The sequence below is a fragment of the Lampetra fluviatilis genome, chromosome 42, assembly GCF_964198595.1.
Source record: "Lampetra fluviatilis chromosome 42, kcLamFluv1.1, whole genome shotgun sequence".
Classification (NCBI taxonomy): domain Eukaryota; kingdom Metazoa; phylum Chordata; class Hyperoartia; order Petromyzontiformes; family Petromyzontidae; genus Lampetra; species Lampetra fluviatilis.
In genome coordinates this window covers 2,964,578-2,991,328 of record NC_136316.1, presented here as the reverse complement: position 1 = coordinate 2,991,328, position 26,751 = coordinate 2,964,578, and the positions used below count along the sequence as shown (strand labels likewise).

At 53.2% G+C, this 26,751-nt stretch overlaps 1 protein-coding gene across 1 annotated transcript; it reads left to right on the top strand.

Annotated features, from left to right (window-relative positions):
* Window positions 1-146: 146 nt before the first annotated feature.
* LOC144946752 (uncharacterized) lies at window positions 147-24,890 on the top strand. The gene is made up of 19 exons (XM_078875881.1): window positions 147-361; window positions 1,044-1,253; window positions 1,960-2,082; window positions 2,844-3,074; window positions 3,347-3,572; window positions 4,440-4,629; window positions 5,544-5,685; window positions 6,470-6,637; window positions 8,451-8,576; window positions 10,224-10,358; window positions 12,947-13,114; window positions 14,054-14,125; window positions 15,086-15,172; window positions 15,971-16,059; window positions 17,930-18,004; window positions 19,593-19,686; window positions 20,858-20,919; window positions 23,032-23,134; window positions 24,714-24,890. The coding sequence occupies exons 2-19, from the start codon at window positions 1,062-1,064 to the stop codon at window positions 24,888-24,890; spliced, it is 2,460 nt and encodes an 819-aa protein (XP_078732007.1). The 5' UTR covers window positions 147-361; window positions 1,044-1,061.
* Window positions 24,891-26,751: the final 1,861 nt, after the last annotated feature.

The window sequence follows — 26,751 nt, the reverse complement described above, 5'->3', positions numbered from 1 at the left end:
TTTTATTATTTCCATTCTACGTGACTTTACCGAAAGAACCAAGAAGATGTTTCTTACTTGTTCTATCATGATTGTACGATGACGACGGTGACGATTGTGACGATTTTGATGACGGTGACAATGATGACGTCGCCGTCCTCCCGATCGGCAGGCGTCGTGCAAAGCGTCCGAGCTCTCCGCGCTCGACGCCGAGTCGTCGCAGCTGCGCCGGCGACTCGAGGCGGCGGAGGAGGACGGGCGGGCGGCCCGCGCCGACGCCGACGAGCTTCTGCGCGAGCAGCGCACCGTCGTTCAGCGAGCGGCGCTGCTGGAGGCGCGGCTCGCCCAGCTCGAGGAGGAGAGGGAGCGACTCGGGACTGAGGTGCGACCAACTCGCCCCCCCCTCCCACCCCCCTCAACCGTCGTCATCAGTGTGGGTTGGTGAACGTGACCCCGCGCCCGCCTACTGCTAGGCGCTGTCCAGCCTCGACGCCTGCTTTGCTTCCGATATCTCTCGAGATTGCATGCGTTCCGGGTGATGCATATTTACAAGCTGACACGAAAACGAGGAAGATGAATCGTGTATATCTGTGGATTCCTGAACGCTTTCGAAATTGCATTCGTCCTTGAAAGTACTTAATTAGCAGTATGAACGGTACGCTTGAAGCTGTGGAACCAGATGGTGGCACACACAATGACGTTATCGCCTTGGCATGTTTTGCGATACCCTTTGATAAATGTTTCCGTTTTTTTCTTTTGTAAACAAAAAGTCACGGAACTTTCTATTGATATTTGTTCCGCACCTCTGATTAGTACTGTGCAATAGAAGTTCAACGTTTAAACGGCTGCCGTTAAACTTAAACAGGGCTGCTCTAGTCCCTGACCCGCTGAACGGTAACGTTAATGGTTCAGGCACGGAGTTAGCGACGGCGTAAAAGCATACAACCGCGTACGATTATCTTAAGCAGACACGGACGGACAGAGTCGTCGCACCGACGCTTTCTTCAACCTCGCTTTGAAAGCGTCGCAACGCTTTGCCCCGTGCCCCCGCGTTGATTCCGCAGCTTGCCAGGGGCAGGGACATGGAGCGGCGACTGGGCGCGGAGCTGGAGCGAGCGCGGGCGGAGCTGGACGGAGCCGAGCGGCGATCGCAGGCGCTGCGAGAGCGAGCCGAGGTGCTCGGCGCCGAGCTAGCGGAGAGCCGGGACGTGGGGCGCGCGCGCGACGCGGCTTCCATCGCGCTCTCCAAGAGCCTCGCGCAGAGCCAGCAGCAGGTACGGGGGCGGGGGGGGGGGGGCGGGGGTGTGGCGCCCACCGGCTCTGCCCGCTGTTGCGCGGCTTTCACGCGTCGAAAAGAAATCGCGAGTGAAGGAAGAATTTCAACTCGTGTGGCCGCGCGGTGTTCGCTCGCCCTCGTCGAGAGAGAGAACGGCTCAGAGGTGCGTGGAACAGCAGACGAGCGGGACGGCAGCCAGGCAGTGAGCCGGCGCTATCAACAGTTGCCCAAGCTCTGAGGTCCTCTATGTATTAAGTTGTTATTGAGTACATGTGGGAGGAAAGCGGAGCACCCGGAGAAAATCCACGTGTGCGAGTAGATCAATTTATCTATCTAGTTATTTATTTATTTAGGGGTAACAGAGGATGAAAAATAATGCTTTCTTATCAGTTATGTAACACTTTCCAACTTACGTTTGCACTAGGTATTTAATCAGCGGTATGGCATTCGATAGATGACTATTAAGCAAAAAAACTATTTGCATATTCGCAAATAGTCCTTTATGTCCAAGTTTCAGGCAGCAGCTCAAGTTGGCCGGTTTCCAATCGGACGAGTCCTACGTTCACACTCGGATTCCCTCCATATCGAGTGTGTCGTGAAGAGAGTCCTAGCGGCCCGCCGTTACGTACGGACGGAACTAACAAACGTCTCTCTCTCTCTCCCCCCTCCGTTGTCGCCGGGGACGGCACCGGCGGCGGCCCCAGCTGGCGGAGTGCGAGGAGGACCTGCTGCGGGTGCGGACGGCGGCGGAGGCGTTCCGCGCGACGCACGCGCACTCCGACTCGGAGCACGAAGCCCTGCAGGGGCGTGCGCGCCAGCTGCTCACGGTGACCAACGCAACCGGAAAAACCCCCGCGGCCGCGCAGATGAGAACCCAAAAGTCCGAAGCCGGCGCGGAGTTTGCCGACCGAGTCGAATGCTGCTGTGAAGGCAGATCTGCTGAAAGTTTTTTTTTTTTTACGTGGAGAGACATGTGCGGTGTTGAGAGGGTGTCGAGAGGGATTATGTAGGCACAGGTGACGTCAAATAATGAAGCTGAAATGGGGCAACAGGTGTGATGATCGTGGGATCGTTTACGAATGGGTACAGCTGTTGCAATGAGACAAACATGCCTTGGCTTCGTATCGGAAGATGGCCGGTAAGGCGCCATAAACGGCAGTACTAGTCGCACTACGGTCTTCAATTACCATTTTTTTCAGTCAATAGGACAGCAGCTATTCGATGTACGCGATGCTCACTTATCGTCAGCGATGACACCTTCGTTTTTCATATAACGCTGAACAACATTTTTCGCGTCATACTGCATTGGCAGAGGTGCACAAGCACGCCTAATAAGAACTCAACACATTCGTCAACAACACTATGGCCTCAAGAGGAACAAAAATATATAAAAATAGGGGACGTTTTGGGAAATGGCACTTCGTCATAGCAGAGAGATCCATTGTCCCTGCTATGAAGACCAAATGTCATGTAACCATGTCTTCGTTTCACAAATGTGTAAGCGCTTTGAGTGTCAGATTTGTGCCAACATTTATTTGACTTGCCAAACACTGTCTTTGCTTCACAAATGGATGTCTCCGATGGGCAGGAATTGGAATTGGTGAAGGCTGAACTGCAGGCCCGAACAAAGGCCTTGGAGGAGCAAGGGGCCAAACTGGCACAGGCGACCGATGAGAGAGACTCCCTGGCTGGGGAGGCGGACAGGCGAGAGGCCAGGCTTCACGGCTTGGAGATGGAGGCGTCCGAGGCGGTGGCCAGAATCCTCGTGCTGGAAGAGGACGTCGTGAACACTCGCAACCTCTGCCTTCACAAGGAGAAGGTGAGGAGGCCCAGCACAGTCGCTAACCATTAAAAACTGTAACATAGCAAGAATGAGACTTTACTTCTTCAGGAAGCGGAACATTGGGCATCGTGCCAAACAACAAAAGACAAACGTGGTCGGGTGAGCGTTGGTAAGGCCACACCTCACTCCCTTCTGCACTGTGCCAGCCTTAATAGGTGCTCGCTAACAGCACTTGCTCAAACGGGCGACAGCCGCGACTAAACAACGGTACCTTCGTCTCTCCGCGTGCCGCCGCTTCCCTTTGCCAGGCTACGGAGGAGGCCCTGTGTCGCGCGGACCGCGCCGAGCGCGAGTCGGCGGGGTGGCGCGCCGAGGCCGAGGGCCTGCACGCCGACGCGCTCGCCCGCCAGGCCGAGTCGCAGGACCTGCGGGCGACGGCGGCCCGGCTCCGTGCCGACAGCGAGGCCGCCAAGGCAGCCGGCGACCGCTCACGCTCCGAGCTGCAGGCGGCGCAGCGCCTCAACCGCGAGATGGGTGAGTAGCTCGCTTGCGACGCGAATGCTGCACACGCTGCTTGGGTCCAGGCCTTGTTTTTACCCGAAGCGGACAAGAGGCTTGCCACGAACAGCGGGGGACCGTTGGAAACCATTTGTGTACGTACCTTGAACTTCTTTAGCACCGTACGTAGCCAGCCGTGCTAATCGGAGGTTGCGGGATAATCGGAGGTGCGGGTAATGATCGGGACGCCACCACGCACTGACTTGTCAGCGTCGTCAAGGCATTAAACCAAGCAAAGTTGAGTCAAGTTAAATAGCTGCTCATCCCGAGTTATTAATGATTTGATATTTGCATCGCCTTTGTGCTGTTTGCATTTTGCCTTTCTCTGGTCTAACACTGGTGGAGAGCCAAGGCCAGAAAGGAGAGGGGGGGTCTGATGTTGGCCAATCAGTTTAAAGGTCAATGTTACACCACAAGCAGCTGTCATTAATGCAGACTTGATGCCTTGCACTTTGTGCCTATTTGGTGTCCGAACATCTCAACACCTTAATAATATAGGTTTTTTTTTTGGTTAGATCGCTTGAATATAAATGTGTCGTTAAACCCGCCACCACCCGACACAGCCAATTAGTAAGGTTTGTCACGTAAACAAAACATGCTAATTCGTCACATGCAGGCATTCATAACGTAACTCAAAAATGCTCATTCATGAAGTCCGAATAAAAGATGTAACAAAATCAACTCTTGATTACCCGTGGTGATACAATGTCTAACCCAATATTAGTCGCGAAAGGCCCTAACACCTACTGTATTATCGCCGGAAAGGGTAAAAAGGCCTTTTCTTTTTTCACCATCTTGAATCAAGTTTTTATCGTTGTCGTCGTCGTTGTCTGACCCTCCCAGCTCAGGAGATGGCTCGCGAGCAGGAGCGCGGGGCGCTCATGGAGGCGGGCCTGCAGGCGGCGCAGGACAAGCTGGGCGAGCGCGTCGCCGAGGCCGTGCGCCACGAGAAGGCTCAGCGCCGCCTGCAGGCTGAGCTGCGCTCCGCCCTCGAGAGCCTCGCCACCGGCCAGAAGGAGGCCCAGGCCCTGAGGTGACCACCGCGTCCGTCTAGCGCCTCGCCATTTCTCACAAAGATTCCCCCGCCCCCGCCCGGTAGCCTGAACAGACTGTTGGGGCAAGTGCCGTCAGCGTGTACTTACGAAGGCCGGCACGGCACCACGCCCGGTCATATTTGTCACCCCTAAGTGGCGATGTTGACTCACCGCACCGGGTGCTCATTTGAGTCTCTTACACATACGCACGCACACACGGGGCCTTGTTTCAATGACCACTGGGAACTGGCTGCCACAGCCTAGGAATGGCCCAGGAATGGCACCGTGGCCTGGGTCCGTGTCCCCACACTCCACGAGCCTTGAGGCTTTTGCTGGGCTACGTTCTGCCCACTCTGCCCCAATCCCCACCCTTTCCTTACCTTTTGCGGCTGGGGATCCGAATCAGGAAGCGATCGCAACAAGAAATCAGTGAGGCTGTTGATGACTCGAATCTGTAAATGATGAGAAAACCCATCGCAACAGAAAAATGAATGGCGGATGGAAATAAATATATTTAACAGCGCAAAAAAGTGTGCAGTATGGTGTGTACAACAGCCTTAACGAGAACACCAACTCAAAATACATAAATTTGTTACTATTTTGTCATGTGGACAAGGCATACGGCAACAGTCAACATTGGTGACTGCATTGTATTGATGAGCCCCAATGATGATGAAACTGGTCTACAGTCATGTCCGTTTCACTGCTGCTGGCTCGGGATGGCCACGGCTTTCTCAACTGTTTCGAGTCGGTGGTCTAACTGACAAGATGGCCACACAATTCAGTTCTTTTGAGCTGGTGTTCGGGATAAGTCTGAGCTTCCGTTCCACCTGCACACACCTTTGTGTGTTGTTAAATCTACGGCGACGGCGACGGCGGCGAGAGCGTTGACGCCGTCACGGCTCGCCCGCAGGCTGCGAGCGCAGGCCCTCGAGGGGGATCTGTCCGCGTGCCGCACCGCGCTGGCCGAGTCGGAGCGACTGCAGGACGAGCTGGCGCGACGCGGGGCGGCGCTGGAGGAGACGCGTGAGCAGCTCTCCGCCCTGCACCAGCAGGTCCGCGCGCTACCTTACGCACGCACGCACCTCACCTCACGTACGCACTCACCTCACGTACGCACTCACCTCACGCACGTACTCACCTCAGACATATCTCACGCACGCACTCACCTCGCACATCTCGCGCACTCGCACATCTCGCACATGTGTTAGAGAACGGTACGCAGAAGCGGATACCACAGAGCTACCTCCGAGATTCCTCCAGGTGACCTCTGGTTAACACAGTAGGAAGCCACACTTTGTTATGCACCCTGCAACTGAGAAAACGTTGGTCGCATGGCATCCAAACCAACATATATTTATTTATTTTTAGAGTGGGAATTTAGCCAAATTAGGCGGAATATATTAAAAAAATTGGTGCATTCATTGGTGAGACCATCAACTTACTCCACTTGAGGACCCAGTTTAAACACAGGCAGCTACCTGGATTCAAACCCAGAATCTCAGCGTCGCCAAGATCAGCGCTCTGTCCTCCAATGTGAGCGCCAACCGCACTTAGCACGAGCGTCTATAACATCGTTCATTCATCTAGGGAAGTTTCAGTCCTGCCCAAGCACACTAACTTTTCACAACAATTAATATGTCTCTAGTTTGGGTCCTCTTATTCATGTGCTCTTCCCACTATCGCCACCATCACCACACTCGGCAGCGACGGTCGTGGCTGGCTACGTACGGTGCTAAATAATTTAAACATACGTACGTGCATAGCACATCCGGCCTCCTCGGCAAAACGTGACCCTTCACGGCCACCGTCCGTGCGCTTTCGTTCCTCCACCTTCAGCTGGCGGCGGAGGCGGAGGCGATCGCGTCCCTTCGGGAGGAGCTGGAGCGGCAGCGCGAGCGGAGCTCCGGCCTCCAGGCGGAGCTGGGGGTCGCGCGGGAGACGGCGTCGCGGCACGAAGGTGACGCGCAGGCGCTCGCGGCCCGCCTGCAGGACGCCGGCAAGCAGGTGCCACCGTCATCGCCATCGCCCCACCGCCGAAACAAAGACAAAGATCCCCCCGTGTAGTCTTAAAAGGACTTTTTTGGGGCAAGTGCCGTCAGGCCGGCACGGCACGTGAAGGGGTTGGTGGCCAGCACCGGGCCCGGCCGCCTTTGACTCCCGAGTGGCGATGTTTTTTTACGCACCGCACCAGGTACTCATTTGAGACTGAGTCGATCTAGGGAAGGCCCAGCACCGGTTCAGATAATCGTCACTGGTGTTGGCTGTGAGCGGGAATCGAACCCAGGGGACAGGATTCGTAGCGCAGCAACACCACCACCACACCTGGCACCTCCACTACCACCACCACACCTACCGCCACCACTTAGTCCACACCCACCGCTACCACCACACCTACCGCCACCACCACACCCATTACTGCCACCACTTCCATATCTGCCACTACCACACCAATTACTGCCACGACCACGGTATCTGCCATCACCACCACTACTGCCACCAGCAAAAGAGCCAATGCCACCTTCCCTGCACCACTGCCACCACCGCCACCACCACCATGCCTTTCCCCATCATCACCACCATAACCACCATCACCACTGCCGCCACCACCATCACCACCATCACAGCCAACACCATCACCAGGCCCGCTGCGACCACTACCACCACTGCTGAGAGTAGTGATGGTGGGGATAGTGAGAGGAGAACATGGATCGGAGGATCCCCAAACTAGAGACACATAGACTGTTGGTAAAAGTTAGCGTGCTTGGGCAAGACTGAAACTTCCCTGGATAAATAAATGATATGACAGACGCTCGTACTCGGTGCCGTTGTCGCTCACGAGCGCACCGACATGTCTGGCCAGACCTGCCCGAAGGTCCTTGCCGAGGCCCTCTGACAAATAACAACTCCTGACCCCTTGCGCGCCGTGAAATTTCAGGTCATGTTTCCACCAACTAACAGCCCCCACGAAACCATTTTCCCACGAACAACTTTACCGATTTCCCAGGTCACTTCGAGTGCTGTAGAGTGTCGCGGGATTGGGACTCGCTTCAAAAATATGCCAGCGTTTCCAATTTACAAGCAACATTATCGCGTCGTCTGCGAATGCCTCCCTGGGGAAATCACAAAGTGGTACCCCCAGTGGAATTAAGCGCCCCAGGAAGTTCTGAAGAAGTCGGGAGGAGAGAGACCATGGCTGCCGAAATGCTGGAATATTTTAAACACGTAGGTTGTGAAGATTAATTGTCCATCATTTCACTGGGATTGATAAAATAAGTACCGCTTTGTTGGAAGTCCACAGTGGTTGTGCACAGACTCTTGTTGTTTGGTGAAATTGTGTTCAGTAATGATCGTGATATTTAATTTGTCCAAATTGGCTTTTGGTTTCGGTCACGTAGTGGTAGATTTATGGAAAAATCATGAAACATATTTGCATGTGCACATGTATTGATCACATTCTGACCGAGAAAGCTCATCACGAGTGGCTTAAGACTTTTCGTGATTGAACGTAACATCAACGTGTATGTTGATGTGAACATGCTGTTACGTTGATAAGTTATAAGTTACGATTGTGCCCATCAGTAATGATCGTGCTGCTTAGTGATAACTGCTCTGATAAGCAACGATCCCGCTGATCAGTAGCGACCGTTACGATTGTTTGAAACACGGTGCCGTGTAATGATAACTGTATAGATCAGCAACGATCGCGTTGATCCGCAACGATCGCGCTGATCAGTAACGACCGTTACGATAGTTTGAAACACGGTGCCGTGTAATGACGGCCGCGTTCTCGTCCCCTGCCCGTCCCGCGCCGCCCCAGCTGGAGAGGGCCCAAGGCGAGGGGCGAGACGCGCGGCGGGCGCTGGACGGCTCCCAGACGGAGCTGCGACGAGCTCGGTCCCGCGTCGACGAGGCGCAGGCGCTGGCCGAGCGGCGGCTGCACGAGGTCAGCGCCGTGACGAACCTCTCCCCTCTCTCTTTCCGCACAAACCCTCGTCCCGGTTCGCGCGCCACCGGTGTCGTAAGAGCGGGGCGCCACTTCGTGTTTAAGAGGACGGCACGCAGAAGCGGGCGGGGTATGACAGAGCTACCTCTGAGATCACTACACGTGACGCTGTTTCGCACGGTAGGGGGCAGCACTGTCCCACCTGTTCTGCCACTGTTGTTAAAGTAGGGTCCACAGAAGTGGATGTCACAGAGCTGTTTCTTAAAAGTTGGAAAGAAGTTTTTTTTTTCGATTTTTTTTTCCACAAATTGCTCATCCTTGCACTACGTTTTGTTGTTGAGGTGTAAGCATAGTGACGGAGTGACACAAATCTTGTAATACATTTAGAATGGTGAGGATGTCCACTGCAGAGATGGAACGATGAAATCAGCTTGGAAGCAGGTGGTAGAGAGATTGTCAAGTCGCATGACCGCGAGAGATGATGATGGCTTATGGAACAATCATGGCTGATGCTGATGATGACGATGACAAGATAATGAATTTGTATGATGATTGTCATGATGCTCTGTTAAATGTAAGTATATTACTTTATAAATAACACAATCCGTACACAACTGGTGGTGACATTCAAATAGCATTTTGCGGTGTTAACCCATTGGGGCTCCGAAGCAGAAGTTATTTTTGGGGCCCCCTCCTTCAGTTGATAAAATCCTAGCGAGATGATGGAATAGGTAAGAGACATGTTAACAAAACAAAGATGTGGTGAGAACAAGAGACGTTGAATGCAGACAACGTACAGAAGAGAGAAGTTAATTGTCTTTTTTTTTTAACGATTCTGTTCCGTTCATTAGGATTTCAATTTGAGCTGACATTTGAAAGAATCCAATTTTTGATAATGAATCCTGAGGGGCCCTCGTGTTTCTTTGGGGGCCCTAAGCTCTTTGCTCCGTTTGTTTATTTCCCGCGCCACCGCTGCCCGGCCGCCAGCCAAGTGGCTCGGCGATAGAGCGAGCGGCTCGCAATCGGAAGGTCTGCGGTGGGGGGGGGGTGTCGACTCAGCCTGCCGACCCTCCCTTCAGGCATGGGCACAGCACCCACCGCTTCGTGGGGGAACTCAACAGCATTTGTCCTGATAATTGTTTTTTTACCCTTCTATCTGGCAACAAAACTGACACCTTTTTTACAAGGAGTCATGTTTACATAGACCACAATACCTGCAGTCATAATGCAAACAAAAAACATAACTCTGATAATGTGCACTGTCCTTGAAGTTGATTGGTCCACACCCGAGACAGCTTTCCTTAGAGCCTAGTCTCACATGGGTTGGACCAGATGACGCCAAAAGGCGCAAAAGGCGTAAAAAAGGTGTCAGTTTTGTTGCCAGATAGAAGGGTAAAAAAACAATTATCATATTTTTACTGGCAAATGAGGTTCCAATGGAGCATTTGTCCTGTCGAGGGCCCCGTCCCTGCCATGGGAATGTGGAATTTTCCCAGCACTGGCTGACGGCTGCAAGACAGGAGATGAGCAACCCTCCTCAACGGCCGGCGGAGGAAGAAATCGCTTTTGACGTTTTGACCTTTTTGACCCATGGGGGGGCCGGGACAGCGTAGAAACCCCGCGAGCGTCGTCGCTGTCCACTCGCAGGTCACGCGGCTGGAGCTGGAGCTAGCGGCCGAGCGGGACAGGAGCCGGGAGCTCCACGCGGGCGAGGGGCAGCTCCAGCGGCTGCTGAGCGAGCTCTCCGGCGTGCGCGGCGTGCAGCGCGACACGCAGCAGCAGGTGGGCGGTGGGTGGGGGGGGAGAGATGAGATCTAATAATTTGTTATTATTAATTTGCTTATTTACGGGTGGTGCCAAGTTTTCCCAGTCGGGAGCGATGATCGATTTCGGCAAAAACATTTCGGAGCTCGGGGTTTTTCGATCCTTGCCCCTGAGATTTGGACCGCTCTATGCCTGAAGAACTCTGCCCGATCGCTGAGATTCTCCCATTTCAGAAATAAACTAATAAGCTACTTGGATATGTTAGCTAGACTAAGATATGCTTTTTTTTATTCCAGCACCGTGCTCTGTAGCCCTTTGTTGGATCTGCGAGCCTAAATTCCAATTGAGTAATTTGCGGAAGAATATTTCAAATTTGGACAACAATGCCAGCACACCAAGAGGTGACTCTTGCGTGAACAGCGTCGCGTGATCTTCAACGTCCACCGTGAAGACGGCCACTGTAAGGCAGGTGGCGTGTCGTATTATAACGGCTGGTGCACCCGCGGTATTAACCAGGACGGCCGCTGGAATTGAACTTCGAACCTCTGCAACGAGCGGTCAACGCGCTGCCGCCAGGCCGCGTCACCTCCACGCGTACGGTGGCTAGGAGATGTTAACCACCTCACCTGGTATGCAGGAGGTCGTGGATTCGATCCTGACCCTGAGTTTGCGTGTCTCTCCCCGTGGCCGCGTGGAATTTTCTCCGGGTCCTCCGGTTTTTCCCTCCACATTTAGAATCAATATTGCCATTTGTCTATCCAGACGAGTCTCACCGAGCCTCAAGACTTTTTTTCAGGAGAGTCCTAAGTTTGGATATTTTGCCATTTCCATTATAAAAAGTATCTTTGCATGTGGGAGGAAATCCGAGTACATCATGCATACCAAGGGGGTATAACACAGGTCTGCACAGAGGGGTACATTAACTCGCTTGCACTCCTCGGTCACCTCGCATCCACGCTGGTTTTTGAGAGGGCCCGCAAATCTTGACGCGATCCGCCAAACGTCATCTCTCTAAAAGCGCCGAGTTTGCCCGCATCCCCCGATTAGCACGGTCGGCTGCGTACGGCGCGAAAGAAGTTCAACGCACCGTACAGGCGCGGGCGTACTCCACCCCGCCCGGACTTTTTCATTTCACGGGGGCCTCTGTTCAATAACGCACGCGCTTTGATCCTTGTTGATATAATTTCTGCGGATTGATTTGTCTTCATGAACACAGCTTAAAGTCTTAATCTATACGCCCTTCCTTTCTGTGCCTCTTAATTTGTTTTCCCACCTCGTGTTGACCTTGCTGCACCCGTCCTGCCCTTACTCCACCCCGCCCCCCCCGTCCAGTTGGGCTCTCTCCCTTCTTCCTCCCGTCTTTCCCCCCCCCCCACCACCGCCCACTTCTGTCCACCTCCCCTCTCCACGCCTCCCCGTGTCCCCTCCGCTCTTCCTTGTGCTCCTTCACGGAGCGGCGTGCCCTGGCGTCACGTGTCTCTCCCAGGTCACCAGGTACCACGTGAAGCACGCACGCATGCCGACTTAGCGGCACCGGTTCTTGATGTTGCCCTTCTGTTTGTCTCCAAATTAAGGGTGCGTTTGTGCTCGCTGGGATAAATTCAAGCTCTGAGACTGAAAGATATCGGATTGACTGTCATTACTGTCTTTAGCTGAGCACTGCTTCAGTCAATGCGATGTCTCTCACCTGGGTAGCGCCTCCCATCCACGTGCTCCTCTTTCTGCATCCGTGCATTTGCAAGTACAGCTCGGCTCTCCCATTATTCCAGAATCAGAGTATTTAATTGTACTGGAGGAATCCGATGAGCGATCAAGCGCCTTTTCACAGATGCCCAGTGTGGTAGGGGGCGTTGTTGGAAAGTGGCGGAAGTGATGTCCGCCTCATCAGTGGGGAACAGACGTCACGTCAAGGCATCTCAGAGGGCGCTCTGTGATGTAACAAGCGGACGTTTCTGGGAAAACCAAGGCAGGCATGCTGCCCAGCGCGCAGATGACTTCGCTGTCAATCGCCACCGACTCCAGTATGATGCTCGATTAGGGTCACAAAAACTAGGACAGGTGGCAAGCCTACTCTCGGTGACCTCTTTCTCTGGTTTTTATCTAATTATTGAAGGGGCACCACGCCGGCGTGATGTCATCTTCCTCGCCTGGTATGCAGGATGTCGTGGGTTTGATCCCGAGCCTGATGCCTGCTGTACAATTGGAGTTTGCATGTTCTCCCTGTGGTTGCGTGGATTTTTTTCTCCCGGTCCTCCGTTTTCCTTTCCGCCACATTTATGAACATGCATTTCGAATATTTATATTATTTGGCCGCGATAAATTTACGTGCGATAAGCCACTTCGTTGAGCTATCGTTTGTAGCCAGGCCCGTGGGCTTTACGTGGTAAAATAAAACATTTTTTTACCTTTATTTGTATTTTTTTTGTGATTTGCTTACGTATACTTTGCAATTCCTATTGGCTTTTTATACCGTTTGCCGTTGTAACGTTCTGACCCCGTGCCCCTACTCGACACCTGTGAAGAAAGAGCTTTACGGCTCATCGGATTCCTCTCCGGTATAAAGATTTCTATTGCGGTGCCCCCCTCCCCTTCTCGCTCTCCCGCAGCTCGAGCGCAAGGAGGCGGAGGCGGAGTCGACTCGCGCCGAGCTGTGTCAGGCCGTCGAGAGGCTCGTGCAGCTGGAGACGGAGGTGGCGGCGCACGACAAGAAGGTGAAGCGCTACAAGGTGGAGCTCAAGAAGTGCCGCTCGCAGGCGCAGCAGCAGCAGGAGGAGGTGCGCGACCACACACTCGCAAGTCAAAGATCCCCCCCCCCCCACCCCGTGTAGCCTTGAAATGATTCTTGTTGGGACAAGTGCCGTTGGCGAGCGCCAGTTGTGACCGGTACGGCGCGCCGCGAGGTGGTGTGTGACCAGCGCCACGCCTGGCCGCCTCAGTCTCCCACAATGCCGGTGTTTACATATCGCTCGTTTGAGGTTGAGCCGAATTTGGGGAGGGCCCGGGACCGGCTCATACATTCGGCACCGATGTTGGTCGTGAGCGGGAGTCGAACTCGCGATCGCAAGGTTTGCAGTGCAGTGCGCTAGCCACTATACTATCAATCCCCACACATGCATACACACACCGACATGCAAGTTGTATCAGATTGCTGGCGCGTTGAATCATCATGCGGTTTGCTATCCACTGCTGGATTTAGGCCTTCCCACGATGTCACCATCGTTCCCGGTCGTGTGACGCCACAATCCACCTAGTCCCTGGGCACGAACTACGGGAGAGCTTCACGGAGGCGCTTCACGTTGACGAATGCAGCGATTTTAATTAGCCGTTTTTTAAATCCTTTATATTAAGTTCGCTTGCTTGCTTGCGTGCTTGCTTGCTTACGACCGTGCAAATCTTTCGGTCGTTTTTGAACCCACTTTCCGTGATCCAATCGAGCTGACATTTTCCACACAGACTCGTTGTGCGAGACAATTAATGTTCGTGAAAAATAATTCCCAAAATGTTACACTGTTTAGGGAAAACAAATTAAATATTTAATTACCAATTGCTTAATACTGGCAGACAATCATCTGACCCATAGGTGGTAGCCATCTCAAGCCAGAGGACGAGAAGACTCTAGCCGCCACGCATATAAAGGATTTATAGTGAAAAACTTTGTTTTTACGGGTTTACTTGTTTTCCCTTATGTTTTCCCTTCTCGCGACCCCACGCAGGTTTCCAGCTGTAAAGAGCAAATATCAGCGCTGGAAAGTCAACTGGAAAAGGCAAAGCAGGGAAGCTTGCAGGTGAGGGGTCTCCAAACAGCAATCGCCTTCTCGCCCTCACCCACACAGGCGTACCGTTCGTAGTTCAACCTGCTCCCTTTGCCGAACCGATATCGAACGAGCTGCGGTTAACCCCGATTATCCGTGGCCCGGTTATCTGGATTGAGGGTTTTACCGTCCTTGGTCAATATTGGCGAGTGTTTTTTCTCGCACACCGCTTTCATTTTTATTCGTTGCTCCTCGCTCACCGCCGCACAGCGGTCGGCAGGCAGATTACTTTAAGAAGCAATGAAAACAGACGACACATTCCACGTTTGCGCCCCGATTATTCATCGGTAAACAGTAAATACGTTTTTAAAGCCTAATTTTTGTTTTGCATCACCCGTGTTTCCTTTTTATCTGAGCCCCCCCATCCGTTACCACGGGTTATCAAGAGTTGATTTTGTTACATCTTTTATTCGGACTTAATGAATAAGCATTTTTGAGTTTCGTTGTGAATGCCTGCCTGTGACGAATTGCATGTTCTGTTTAGGTGACAACCCTTACTAGTTGGCTGTGTCGGGTGGTGACGGGTTTTAACGACACATTTATATATTTACGCGATCTAACCCAAAACAAAACTCGATTATGAATTTCTGCCTCTTAGGATTTTTCATCCCTGAATCGATTATTTCGTCTTAAGCCAGGTTCACACCTGAGCGACCAGTCGCGCAACAGAGTTGCGTGCGACCAGATCACTTGCAACGTCTCCTCAACCGTTTGATAGCAGCCGAGACGTCCGCCACTTTCAAGCGTCGACCCGCCCAGCGATTTGTAGCGACGCGTTTCGTCGCGCGTCGCGCACTTGCGAGCTGCGTCGTCACGATCCTGACCACGCGTCATTTCCCCGTCGCGCTACGGCTCGCTCGGACGCCAAACGACCGCTCGGCCCGCGGTGAAACCCGGCCTTAGGCCACTCTCGCTCTCGCTTGAGTCGCGCAGGAGCTGGCGAGCAGGGAAGGCCGCCTGGAGGCGTCGAGGGCCGAACTGGAGGGGGCCCGGGAGCAGCTCCGCGTGCAGGAGGCGGAGGTGACCACCCCACGCTCCCCCCCCCCCCCCCTTGCTGCTCCCCCCCATCCCCCACGCTCCCCCCCCCCCCCATGCTGCTCCCCCCCATCCCCCACGCTCCCCCCCCCCCCCCCCATGCTGCTCCCCCCCATCCCCCACGCTCTTCCCCTCTCACGCCCCCCCCCCCCCCGATGGGAGACAGCTTTTTGCAGTCAGGCTCCACGATTGTGGAATTTCCTTCCTCGGTGCGTTAGGGAAATCTCCGAGTCTGTTACACTTTTTAAACCACGTCCTAAAACTCACCTGTCTTCACAACAGGCTTTCTCCGTCACTTAAGCTTTGCGTAAAATGCTTTGGGGCTTTGTGCGAATTGCACTATGGTGGAAAACCGAGTTTATTATCATTGTTTTTATTTGGCGCAACCCAATTTCTCCGCGCCCTCTACGTTTAGACAAACGTGTCAAGCCGATGCTGGCGAGGGCAAAAATTTTGTTTTGACAAATATCCGACGGTCGTCTTCTGGGTGTCACCGCCGTCACCGAAAAAAAAAATTAACGCTGACGAATTAACTCAAGGGTGGGCGACAGTGAAAATAACGGCCGGCGGTCGATGATGATTGATGCTCGTTGCGAAGGCGATGGATGCGCGCTGAAGGATGATGGGGATAATGACGTTCGATTGACGGCACCGCATTGGCTCGTGCTGATTGATTGATTGATTGACGGTGGGGGGGGTGAAAGTGAAGGTGGGTGGCGGTAATTGACCGGTGCCCGTGAAGGTTGACCGCCGGGTGCCTGCGATGCGTGCGGACTCTTGCAGCTGTTGGCGGCACGGAGCGACGGGTCTCGGCTCCACCAGGAGAGCGAGCAGGTCATCTCGAGCGTGCAGGGCTGGCTGTCGCAGCAGAGGTGAGCGCGTCGCTCGGCGCTCTCTCGGCGTCGCATCACGTGCCCCCCCCCAACCTCCCCCCCCCCCCCACCAAACTTCCCTGTGCGCACACACGCAAAGTACGCGCGCACTGACGCGGACACCCGACGGCAAGACGCCGTGTCCGCCGCGCCCGAGCCGTCGGTCGTGCAAAGCGAGTGTCTGTTGAATGTCGCACGACGCGGCCGCCTCCAAACTCTGTGCCCGTGTCCGGACGAGTGGCGCGTTCGGGGTCGCAACGGCGCTGCAGATCGCCGAGCAGGATCGACGCTCGGAAGTCGCCTCCATCTCTTGCCGTGGGCAAACGGTCGCGCGCCTGCTCGCGACTGGATGTCAGATACGCGTCCGCGTTGTGGGCCCATCTGTTGCGAGCATCCAGCACCGGCTAAATGCCGTGTCTGCTCACTTGTGCTTTCCACTGCTGGGTGAAGGCCTCCCCACACTGTCGCCGGCCTTCATGGTATCGAGAACGGCTGACGGGGCGGTGAATAGATGCACGCCTATTAAACGCCACCCTCAGTTCAGCGTATTCATATGTACGGAGTGTTGTGCACTCGAACTGCCAGGCGCTCGCAGTGTGGAGCAAAGCCAGCAGAGGTCAGCACTAACTCGCCACGCTTAGCGCATCACTCGGTCAGCACTAACTCGCCATACGTGGCGAACATTCAAACTGGTCCGGGTCTCCCCTAGGCCGACTCAGCCTCAAGTGAGTACCTGGTGCGATTTGTTAGCATCGCTACCGATGAGACAAAGGCGGCCGGACGTATTGCTGGCCAGCCGCCACCTTCATAGGTGCTCGCTAACATCACTTGCCCCACCAATCTGTTAAGGCTATACGGGGGATATTTGTCTTTGTGTGCATGTGTCCAAGATGCGCAGGAGACTATTAATCACTTGGTGATTCGCTTTGGCCACGCCGGACGCTGGCATGCCTCGCAAATCCGATTTGGCCATTTTCCCCAGTGTGTGTGTGTGTGTGCATAAGCGCGCCTTTGTGAGCCAGTCTTACGGACACACGTGAGCGACCTGCCACGTGACTCGTCCTATTGGGGGGACATTGAGAATCGTGATCTCGCCTTCGTACACTCCCACCCAGGTTCAAAGCTTCCGATAGATGGGTGTGCGGCGTTATTGCGTAACAATCCTCGGGAGATGGAGAGATTACCAGGTGGCTGCATGTGAACCTTATGGCGGGACCCTGGGGTCCCGAATGTACCTCGCCTGCTGCTTCAACACCATGTGCCACGTTTCTTCCCACGTGCTGGGAGCTTTGGTTGGTTATTGGGCAACTAAGCTGGTTCCTTAAGAGGCTCCCAGCACGAGGAGCGAAACGTCGGACATGCCGAACAACGCGCGGTATGACCCGAACACACATCCGACAGCTATAGAGCACGATCTTGAACATCGACGCAGCAGTAGTATTGTGTGCATGCTTGCATGGTTAGGTTGGGGTATAGATACAGTGCGATTGTACGTGTCATTGCCGATATGTCAATGTCACCCTCGATCCACCCGATCTTCTCAGATCACATAAGCAGGGTTGTGCCTGGACGGTGCTTGGACGGGCGATCGCCGTGCACACCAGATGTTGCCAGGCGCTACCGAACAGAGGCCAGTCACAGCCAAATCAATCGCCCTAACCGACCAGCGTGGCGAAACGTGCTCAAGTTAATCCACGCGGCTCTGTGGCGAGCCTCATCCAGCAGTGGTTTGACCGACGGGCTATGCGAATACACATCGGTGCATTGTGATGATGCCTAGGCCAGGCACGTGGGTGGCACCGGATGCTTTGCGAGAAGGGGTTGCCCATCCTGGTGTGGCCTGCGCCGGGCTTCGCGCGTGTCTCCCTAGGAGCGCTCACGAGCAACTGTGCGGCCAAGTCAAGCAGCAGGGCCGCGAGATCTCCGCGCTGACGGCACAGAGGGAGTAAGAAGCCCAATCCCCCCCCCCCCGTCGCTCGGCGCCACACGGTCACCCCGCGGTTATCTCTCACCGCAGCGCGGGGTCCGTGGCAGCCATGCATCCACCGCCGCCACCGCCACCACCACCACCGTACCGTACCGCTCGGTGACCTTCGCCAATGTCAACGGCATCAATCAGGAGCGGTGTCCCCTGCACCTCCCCCGCCGCTCCCCCCCCCGCCTCTGTGCCATCGGATGTCATAGTCGGCCACCCTAATCGTGCTCAATCAGTGTCATCGTTAATGGGCATCATCGTTATTATTGCCGCCCGCCGTTATTAACCGTTATCGTCGCAGGCCTGGGCGGCCGTTGGGTTGCAATTGAAGCTCGTGGGCCACCTCAAATCGACACGTGTTCTCTCTGCTCTATCTTTAAAAAAAAAAGGGCCAAGACTACTGCACTGACAGATTGCAGACAGGAAAAGCCTAACACTCTACCTAACCCCGAACACCTTAACCCTGCAGGAAAAGTAAAGTAGCAAAGCTCCTTAGAATTTCATCAACTGAAACTTAAAGAAGCTCTGTGATTGAACAGCAATCTGGTCCACGATTGGATAGATAGATAGATAATAAATAGGTCAAAATAAACTCTTATTTTCCCATACATATGTGGGGACTGTAGAACTGACAAATAGTATTTTTCACTCACGCCTGCTCACAACGGGATGGAACAAAATACACAACAGGCTCACGTTTATGGGCAAAAGCTCTTCTTGCTAACAATTAATTAATTGAGCCTTATCAGCCTATTGCATAATATTCACTGTAAGGTAGAGTTAACGAAAAAACATGGCGAGTTTAATTTTCAGTTATGCTTGCACACCATCGCTAACTCCGTCGCTGAACAATTAACGCTACTGTTCCACGGGTGGGGCGACTAGAGCGGGCCTGTTTAAATTTCACGGCAAACTTTTAAATGTTGATGTTATGCATGTATGTTGAACTTTTTTCGCACCATACGTAGCCAACCATGCTACTTGGAGGTGCGGGGGGGGAAGGACAACAAACGAAACATCAAAATTGTTCTAAAGAAATGAGTTTTCGATCTAGATTTAAAAGTGCATAGCTGCAGTGGCTTCCTAATATCAGAAGGAAGAGCGTTCCAGACGGCCGCAGACACATGTGAAAGCGCGCGATGCTCTGACCGTCTTTGTTCGATGGCTAGCCATGGTTGTATGTTCAACTTTTTTCGCATCGTACGTTCGCCAACCATGCTAACCGGAGCTGCGGGGGAAGGACAACAAACTAAACCAAAAACCAAAAAGCAGTTCCAAAGAAATTAGTTTTCATTCTAGATGATTTAAAAGTGCACAGCTCCAGTGGCAATATCGGAAGGAAGAGCATTCCAGACGGCCACAGAAGCGTATCTGTTAAGCGATTTCCTTATCGCAGCGCCCACAACTTTACAAAAACCCGCCCAAGTGTGCTTCGCCAACTCCGCGCATGCGTTCCTGTATGCTCACAACACCTGCTTGCACATTCTCACCTCTGCCTCCTGTCCTCCCCTCACCCCCCACCCCCTTGCGACCTTTCCCCTCCCCGTCCCGACCACAGCCACCTACAGGACACCGTGCAGTTGCTGGCGCAGAAGAACGCCGCTCTGAGTGGCGAGCTGGAGAGCTGTAGGGCCGACCTGGAGCGAGCAAAGGTGGTGGTGGTGGTGACGCATCGCTAATGGGCGCTACCGTTTTGACACAGAGGCACAGAGGTCATTGTGATTATGACAATCACGAATTTGAATAAAGTTACTGGATAAAACCAGATCGGATATGGCCGTAGAAATGCACTACATTAGGTGCTTGCTTTATTTTTATCTTTAAAATTTCAAATGTACATAACATTACTTCATTAGCTCCTGCTTTAAATTATTTGTCTTTAACTCTTAAAGGGTTATTTGAACGGTTTTAAAAATATATTTACGTAGTTTATGTATATTTAAGGTAGTTTTTTGGTGGTGGCACCAACCGCGCCTTATTCCACGATCTTTCCGTTGAAATATATTTTCTTCCCTTGCTCAAAACGTTACCGTGCCACAACCGTAGCCTTGCATGTTTACCCACAATCCACCGCCACGGCCCGTCTCACCGCGGCCCGGTTCCCAAGGCAAAAAACGCGTCCCTCTCTGGCGCCCGTCCGCTCGCCAGACAATAAATCACATCGGTGGGTTTGCAAAACGTAACGATTCACGACGTTGACACATCGCGGGCCGTTTGAACAACGCGCTGGCGGGTGACCGGGAAATTAATTGAGTTTGATTAAATTGGGAGAAATAGCAACCCGAGTTGCGAAAGAACAGTCGATGGGTTTGTTGACCGCAGAGGTACAACAACAACGACAACAAAAAGTTTCTTTGTGTCCTTTAATCGCTGCACGAGTGCTGTGCAATTGATTGCAATTGGCCCCGGGTTCTTATTGACCTTCATTATTAGGGAACACTTTGTTCTTAGCGAGCCATATCCAGACTGGCCGATGCTTTCATATTTGCTGCGTTTGTGAGTGCGGCACTTTGTTTTTTTTTGTATGCGAGATTGCCCATGAAGAGGCTCTCTATAAATAAATGTTTTTTTTTATTGATCGATCGATTGCCAATGATGCCGCCCGGCTGAAAGATTTGTCGATACCGGCTGCCCCTCCACCGCCGGGGAGAGCGGCGAGCCCGACGCAATCCGTGCATTTCAAATCGCTGGAACGCTTCACCCTCAGATCCTGATAAACGGCCGATTTCGCCAAAGCAAGAGGGCACGCAATCGTCAGGTGACTACTTCCGAGTCTGACGTGCGTGCGCACGTGCGTCCGTCCGTGTGTGCGTGCGTCCGCAGGCCGAGGTGGAGCGGCAGGAGACCGTGGTGACGCAGCTTCGCTCGCGACTTCACAAACAAGAGTGGGTCCCTTCCGCAGCGCCCTGGTGCCGTCTCTCATCGAGCCCGGCCCATCAAAGCCAAATCTTATTAAGTGTGGCCGCAGGCCACGTTTGTCTATGCAACCCTTTGCCGATCCACTGCTGGATAAGGGCCTCCCCTACCGCCATGCGGGTCGTGGGGGTTGTTTGATCATTACGGCGCACCTTCGATTAGCAGGGTTGGCTATGTACGCTGCGAAAGAGTTCAACATACATACGTACGCCACGGGCACTGCAGGTTGGTGAAGGCGGAGAGCGTAGACGTACAGGACAGCGATAGATTTTTGCCACACTATCCGCTGCTGCCCGCAACATGGCCCAGCAGGTGACAGGCTGTTGCCTACTGTGCATGGAGGTCACCCATCCAAGCACTAACCGGACTCAAATCCTGCTTAGCTTCCAAGATCTCACGAGGTCACACATAGGCTGCCGCACATATAAGCAGAACTCCATTGTGTGTCTGCTTGTAAAGATATGTTTTAGTCCATCAGTCTATTTCGCTTTCCGAAACAGTATCATCACGCGGCATTTGTTTACGAGATCACACTCTGGATGGGTTTCAACCTCCCGTGTCTCGTCAGCAGAGTCAGGCTTGTTAAACAAAGGTTGCTGGATTACCAGATGTTATTGGCAAGAGCACTCCGTGCAAATTCCGGGGGTGCGTTCAATGCAAAAGAAACACGCAGATCGGCCAAATGCGAAAGACGAAAGCACAGAGTCTGACAGGTCCAACGGCACGCCCAGTGTGCCACATGGGGACGCGCAAAAAAAAAACCGAAAGACATAAGGCCATCACATAGCAGCACAGCTCTGCAAGTCAGCCCTTGAAGGCACAAATTACCCTAAGTGTGCAAACTGAAGATTTGCCCTGAAACAATTGCCGCTCTAAAGTGCCCAGTCGTCTAGCAAATGAGCCTATTAGCTGTTGAACGCTGCGTTCTTTTTGACAGGCGTTGTAAAAATAATGATGATGAATTTGATGATACGCGGTGAGCATAAAATCTGAAATGCAATGAGTAGCCCGCTCGTTAAAATGCCCCCATTTTACAGGCAAACAATATCGCGTCAAATCCTACCATTGGAAACTTCGTTTTACCGCTGCGACACGCGCGCGTTTGCAAACGCGCGTTGACGTGGCGTGCAAGCGCCGCGTCCGTCCCAAGCAGCTGGCGGGCGGCTGCCGTACGGCGGCGCAGGCTGGCGGTGCGTCGCGTCGTCACTCCAGTCGACAGACGTCGCAGCTGGCGGTGATTTCGGAGAGTCCGTTCCAGTGTGCCGCACGAGTCGAGGGGTGCATTTTGTCCCCTCGACTCATGATGCAAAGCAAAGGTAGCGGAGCTCCCTGGGTAGTGGGCGGGGCTACCTGGGTAGTGGGTGTGGCTACCTGGGTTGTGGGTGTGGCTACCTGAGTAGTGGGCGGGGCTACATGAGTAGTGGGCGGGGCTACATGAGTAGTGGGTGGGGCTACCTGGGTAGTGGGTGTGGCTACCTTGGTAGTGGGCGGGGCTACCTGGGTAGTGGGTGTGGCTACATGAGTAGTGGGCGGGGTTACCTGAATAGTGGGCGGGGCTACATGAGTAGTGGGTGGGGCTACATGGGAAGTGGGTGTGGCTACCTGAGTGGTGGGCGGGGCTACCTGAATAGTGGGCGGAGCTACCCGAGTGGTGGGCAGAACTGCAGCAGTGGGCAGGGATACCTGAGCTGTGGGCGGAGCTACCTGAGCTGTGGGCGGAGCCTATGAGTATTGGGTGGAGTCACTGCCAGAGTTGGCACTCGCTGTGGCTTTGCAACAGCAGGTGCAGCTGACAGCTCACTCCGCCGTGTGCCGAGTTGAGCCTCATAAGTTTATTAAGCTTTGGTGTTGAGCCGTGCCGTGCCCTGGGCCAGCAATCCTATTGCGCTTTTGTATCGTTTGTTGTAACCCAAAAGAAACCAATTATAAATCGGGTTCGCGGTTGCGAGTTGTTCATCTGAGCCCCGCCGCCACCTGTGGAACTACTAGATGTCTGTTAAGAAGAGCTTTATAGCTCATCGGATTCCTTCAGCATGAAAACAATATTCTGAGCGGTGCGGTGCTACGGTGTGTCTGCTCAGGCACGAGCAGGAGCTGGAGTTGGCTGAGAAGGCAGCCGTAGCGACGGACATGCACGGGCGGCTGAGGTCTCACATCCAGGTCACCCAGCAGCTCAACGAGCAGGTGCGTGTGGGGGCAGCTGAGAGGCACGTGACGTTTGTGTCCTAACTATGTTGCTATCGACATTTTTAAAATAAATGCGCGGACCTTTGTCAACCCACTGCCGGGTAAAGGTCTCGCACCACACCGTGACAGTCATCAGACTTGTTTTGACTATACTTCACCACGGTGGTCGAGTGTGTGTTAGCAAGAGGAGGGACCCATAACCTCTCTTCATATATCGCTCCACCGATGTTAGCCCTGTCTTCGAATTTAACTCGGGTTCACCAGGCTCCTCGTGCGGTGCGCTATCCACTGCGCCACCCAGCCCTACGCCCGGTATTTACGTAATCATCATCAGCCATGGTCGATCCACTGCCGGATGGAAGCCACCCCCAGCCGTCGCCACCCCCTCCCCCCCCTCCGAGGGTCACGCGACATAACGGACCACATGGGGCGAGCCCATCGCTCCGTCTCCGCGTTGGATGCTTTAGGTCAGGGACACTTGATTCAGCTTGTTAAGTGCCTTTTGGGAGGTGAGTGGGAGAGATGGCTGGGCGTGAATTATGGGGGTGTTTCGGTGGATTGAGCCCACGATTCAGTGGGGTTCACAAGCGTCGCGAGTTGACGGTCTTGGCAGCCCGATCACCGATGACTGCTGGAGAAAAAAAAAACCTGTCTTATTTTGTCAATTCGTTCAGATCGTCCCGGTTATGGAATGAAAAGAAACCTGCGTTGAAATCGCACACTTACTAACACACACGCATATGTACGCTCGCAAAGACAGCCACAACAAAGGTCTCCCTTAGAGCTGTAGTTTAATAAAATGTTGAGATGAGGGCTGTTAGCGAGCACCTAATAAAGGAGGGGTGGGTGGGTGACCAACACCACGCCTGGCTGCCCTTGTCTCTCCAGTGCTAATGTTTACACACAGCAGCACCAGGTACTCATTCAAGGCTCCGTTCAACCGTGGGGAAGCCCAGGACCAGTTCATATGTTTACCACTGACATTGGTTGTGAGCGGTAATCGAACTCGACTTGCCGGGTACAAAGCACAGTGCGCTAACCACTGCGTCACCGCTCCCCAAACACGTACGAACATACTCGCGTAGACTCACAAAGACAGCAAAGACGCACATCCCCCTATCGCCTTCAGATGTGTTGGCTGCGAGTTGGTTTTGAACTCGGGTTATTGGGTTCGTAGCGCTATACATTTGGCACACACTCACATAAATATTGATGGCAAAAAAAATCAAATTGTGGCCAATGAAAACAGATACATCATTCCGTTGCTTTGATGAATTTTCACAATCAGGGTTGGACATTTGATTCAAGAATGCATTTATTGTTGTGCGATTTTACCTTCTCATTTGTATTTTCTCACACACACACGACACTCGCACGCACTCGCACACACATGAACACTCGCACAAAATCACACACCCTCGTACATATGTACGCACACACGCATACGCGAACACCCACGCAATCGTACTCGCGCACACACACACACTCTCTCACGCATATGCACTCGCGCTCGCACGATCTCACACACTTACACGTACCCACCTCCATGCAAACACACGCACGCTCCCACGTACAGCTGAGCACAATGAGCAAGGAGAACCTGGAACTGCGTCAGAGCCTGCGGAGGCAGGAGATGACGAGAGGAGACCTGGTTCTGGCCCATGCTCCACTGCCCTACAGTCGAACCACGATGCCCCTGCGGGGATCCCCCAGAAATCCCCACGCCGCCGAGACCATGCAGGCGAGTCTCTGAGCGCCCGCCGGGCCGAGGTGTAGATGGGCACGGTCATCGTCGTCGTCGTCATCAGCCATGATCTATCCACTGCTGGATGGAGGCCTCTCTGGGGCCGTCGCCATCTGTCGCGGCGTCGCGATGATCGGGCGGAGTCCGGCTCCGGCTCGTGCACGCACGCGGTCGATTCCCATCGCTTCCTTCATCGCTTCCTTCATCACTGCGGTGGACTCCCTCTCGTTAGGATTGCCACGTGTCCTTGGTGTCCCAGGATCATCCTCTTCATGAGGTGGCCATCCTGGGAGATCTGTAAAGTCTTCCCACGACGTTAAATGTCCTGGTTACAGCAGCACTTAAGTAAACCCGTTAACATTAAGTTATCCCCTTCCCTGCCAGTGTTGTGAGATATTCTTCTTATTCCCGTGGTAACGTTTGCTTTTGTACTTCAAAAGATTGCAACCCTACCTCTTGGTCAGGTTTCCCCCCCCTCACCTTTGGCTGCCACTCTAGAATCGCTCTCGACCGCCGGTCATCATTCCCCTCCGGCGGACACGTCCTGGTCACACTCGCTTAACGCTTAAGTGCGATGCGATGTCTCTAACCTGGCTTATCTTCTCTCATCCACGATGTGCTCCTCTTTCTGTCCCGGTCCATTTGCAGGTAGAGCTTGGCTCTCCCATTATTTCAGAATCGTCAGAATCTGTATTTGTAGACTGCAGGAGATGGAGGAATCCGATGATCTTATGAAGCTCTTGTTCACAGATGTCCAGTATGAGCACGGGGTCAGTTAGATACAATAGCAAATCGATTCCTCTACCAATTATTTGACCAAGCGGACACTACGAGATGGTTGGGGGGGAAAAAAAAGTCTCGTTCCCACATGTGCCGCTGGACGGGAGGTGATGGGTCGGGGCTTAGTGGTGAAGGCGATGTCGGCATTATCAGCCTTGGGGGGCGGGGGGGGGGACGTCTGGGTCACCGCCAATTTTAAAGCGGGGGAGGGGGCCCCCCAAAGTAATTGACCATTCTAATTTTAATCCATTCATGGACTCAATTGGCTCATCATCCCATCTCTAATTCCAAGCTTTCACAAGCTCCCGAGGTCATTGTTCCATAATGAGGGCGGTGGTGGTGTCTGGGCATTTGAGCCGCAGGCTTTGGGGGGCCTTGTCCCTTTATTGTTGGAAATTGCAGAACCTGACACCAATAAAGTTTCCACCCTCCCCCACTCCACCGCCGTGTGTCTCTGACAACTATATGTAGTGTGTATATTTTAACCAAGAGGCAGAGATGCATGCATTATTGACCATTAGGTTATTATAAAACGTGTGATTTGTGTGCTTATAAATGACCATAAATGTGTTTTACGTTGGTGTACGGGCACAATTTCTGTGTGTAATGATCGTAAATTCTTCTGGTATCCCAGTGGAAAGAAGGCGCCACGTAAAAACAAGACTTGATTTATCGCAGAAGTGTCTGTATCTAACGTGCATTCGTTTATCCGTGGTGGGTGTCTTTGTTTAATGCTTTACCGCAAGCCGTGAAATTCTGTAAATATAGCACGTGATTTTAAAATATACTTTGTCTACAAACTATTTTTCTGATTTTTTTTTTTAAAGTCATCACTCACGCGTTTTGAGTTGCACCTATCGCCCTCGCTCGGCTTGAAATGAGCGCACAGCGCCAGGTATATAACAGGTACACCGAAATCATCTATATCATCTTTTTGCCTATGATTACCAAGTCGAAGTAAATTAATCATCTGTCCGATCTCGGAATATCTCGAGCACGGTTGAGCCTGCTTACTAATTGGAACAGGAAGACTGCCTGGGAATAATTGGGTTTTGTTGCGATGGCCTGGAAGGTTGCAATGGAATAGTCA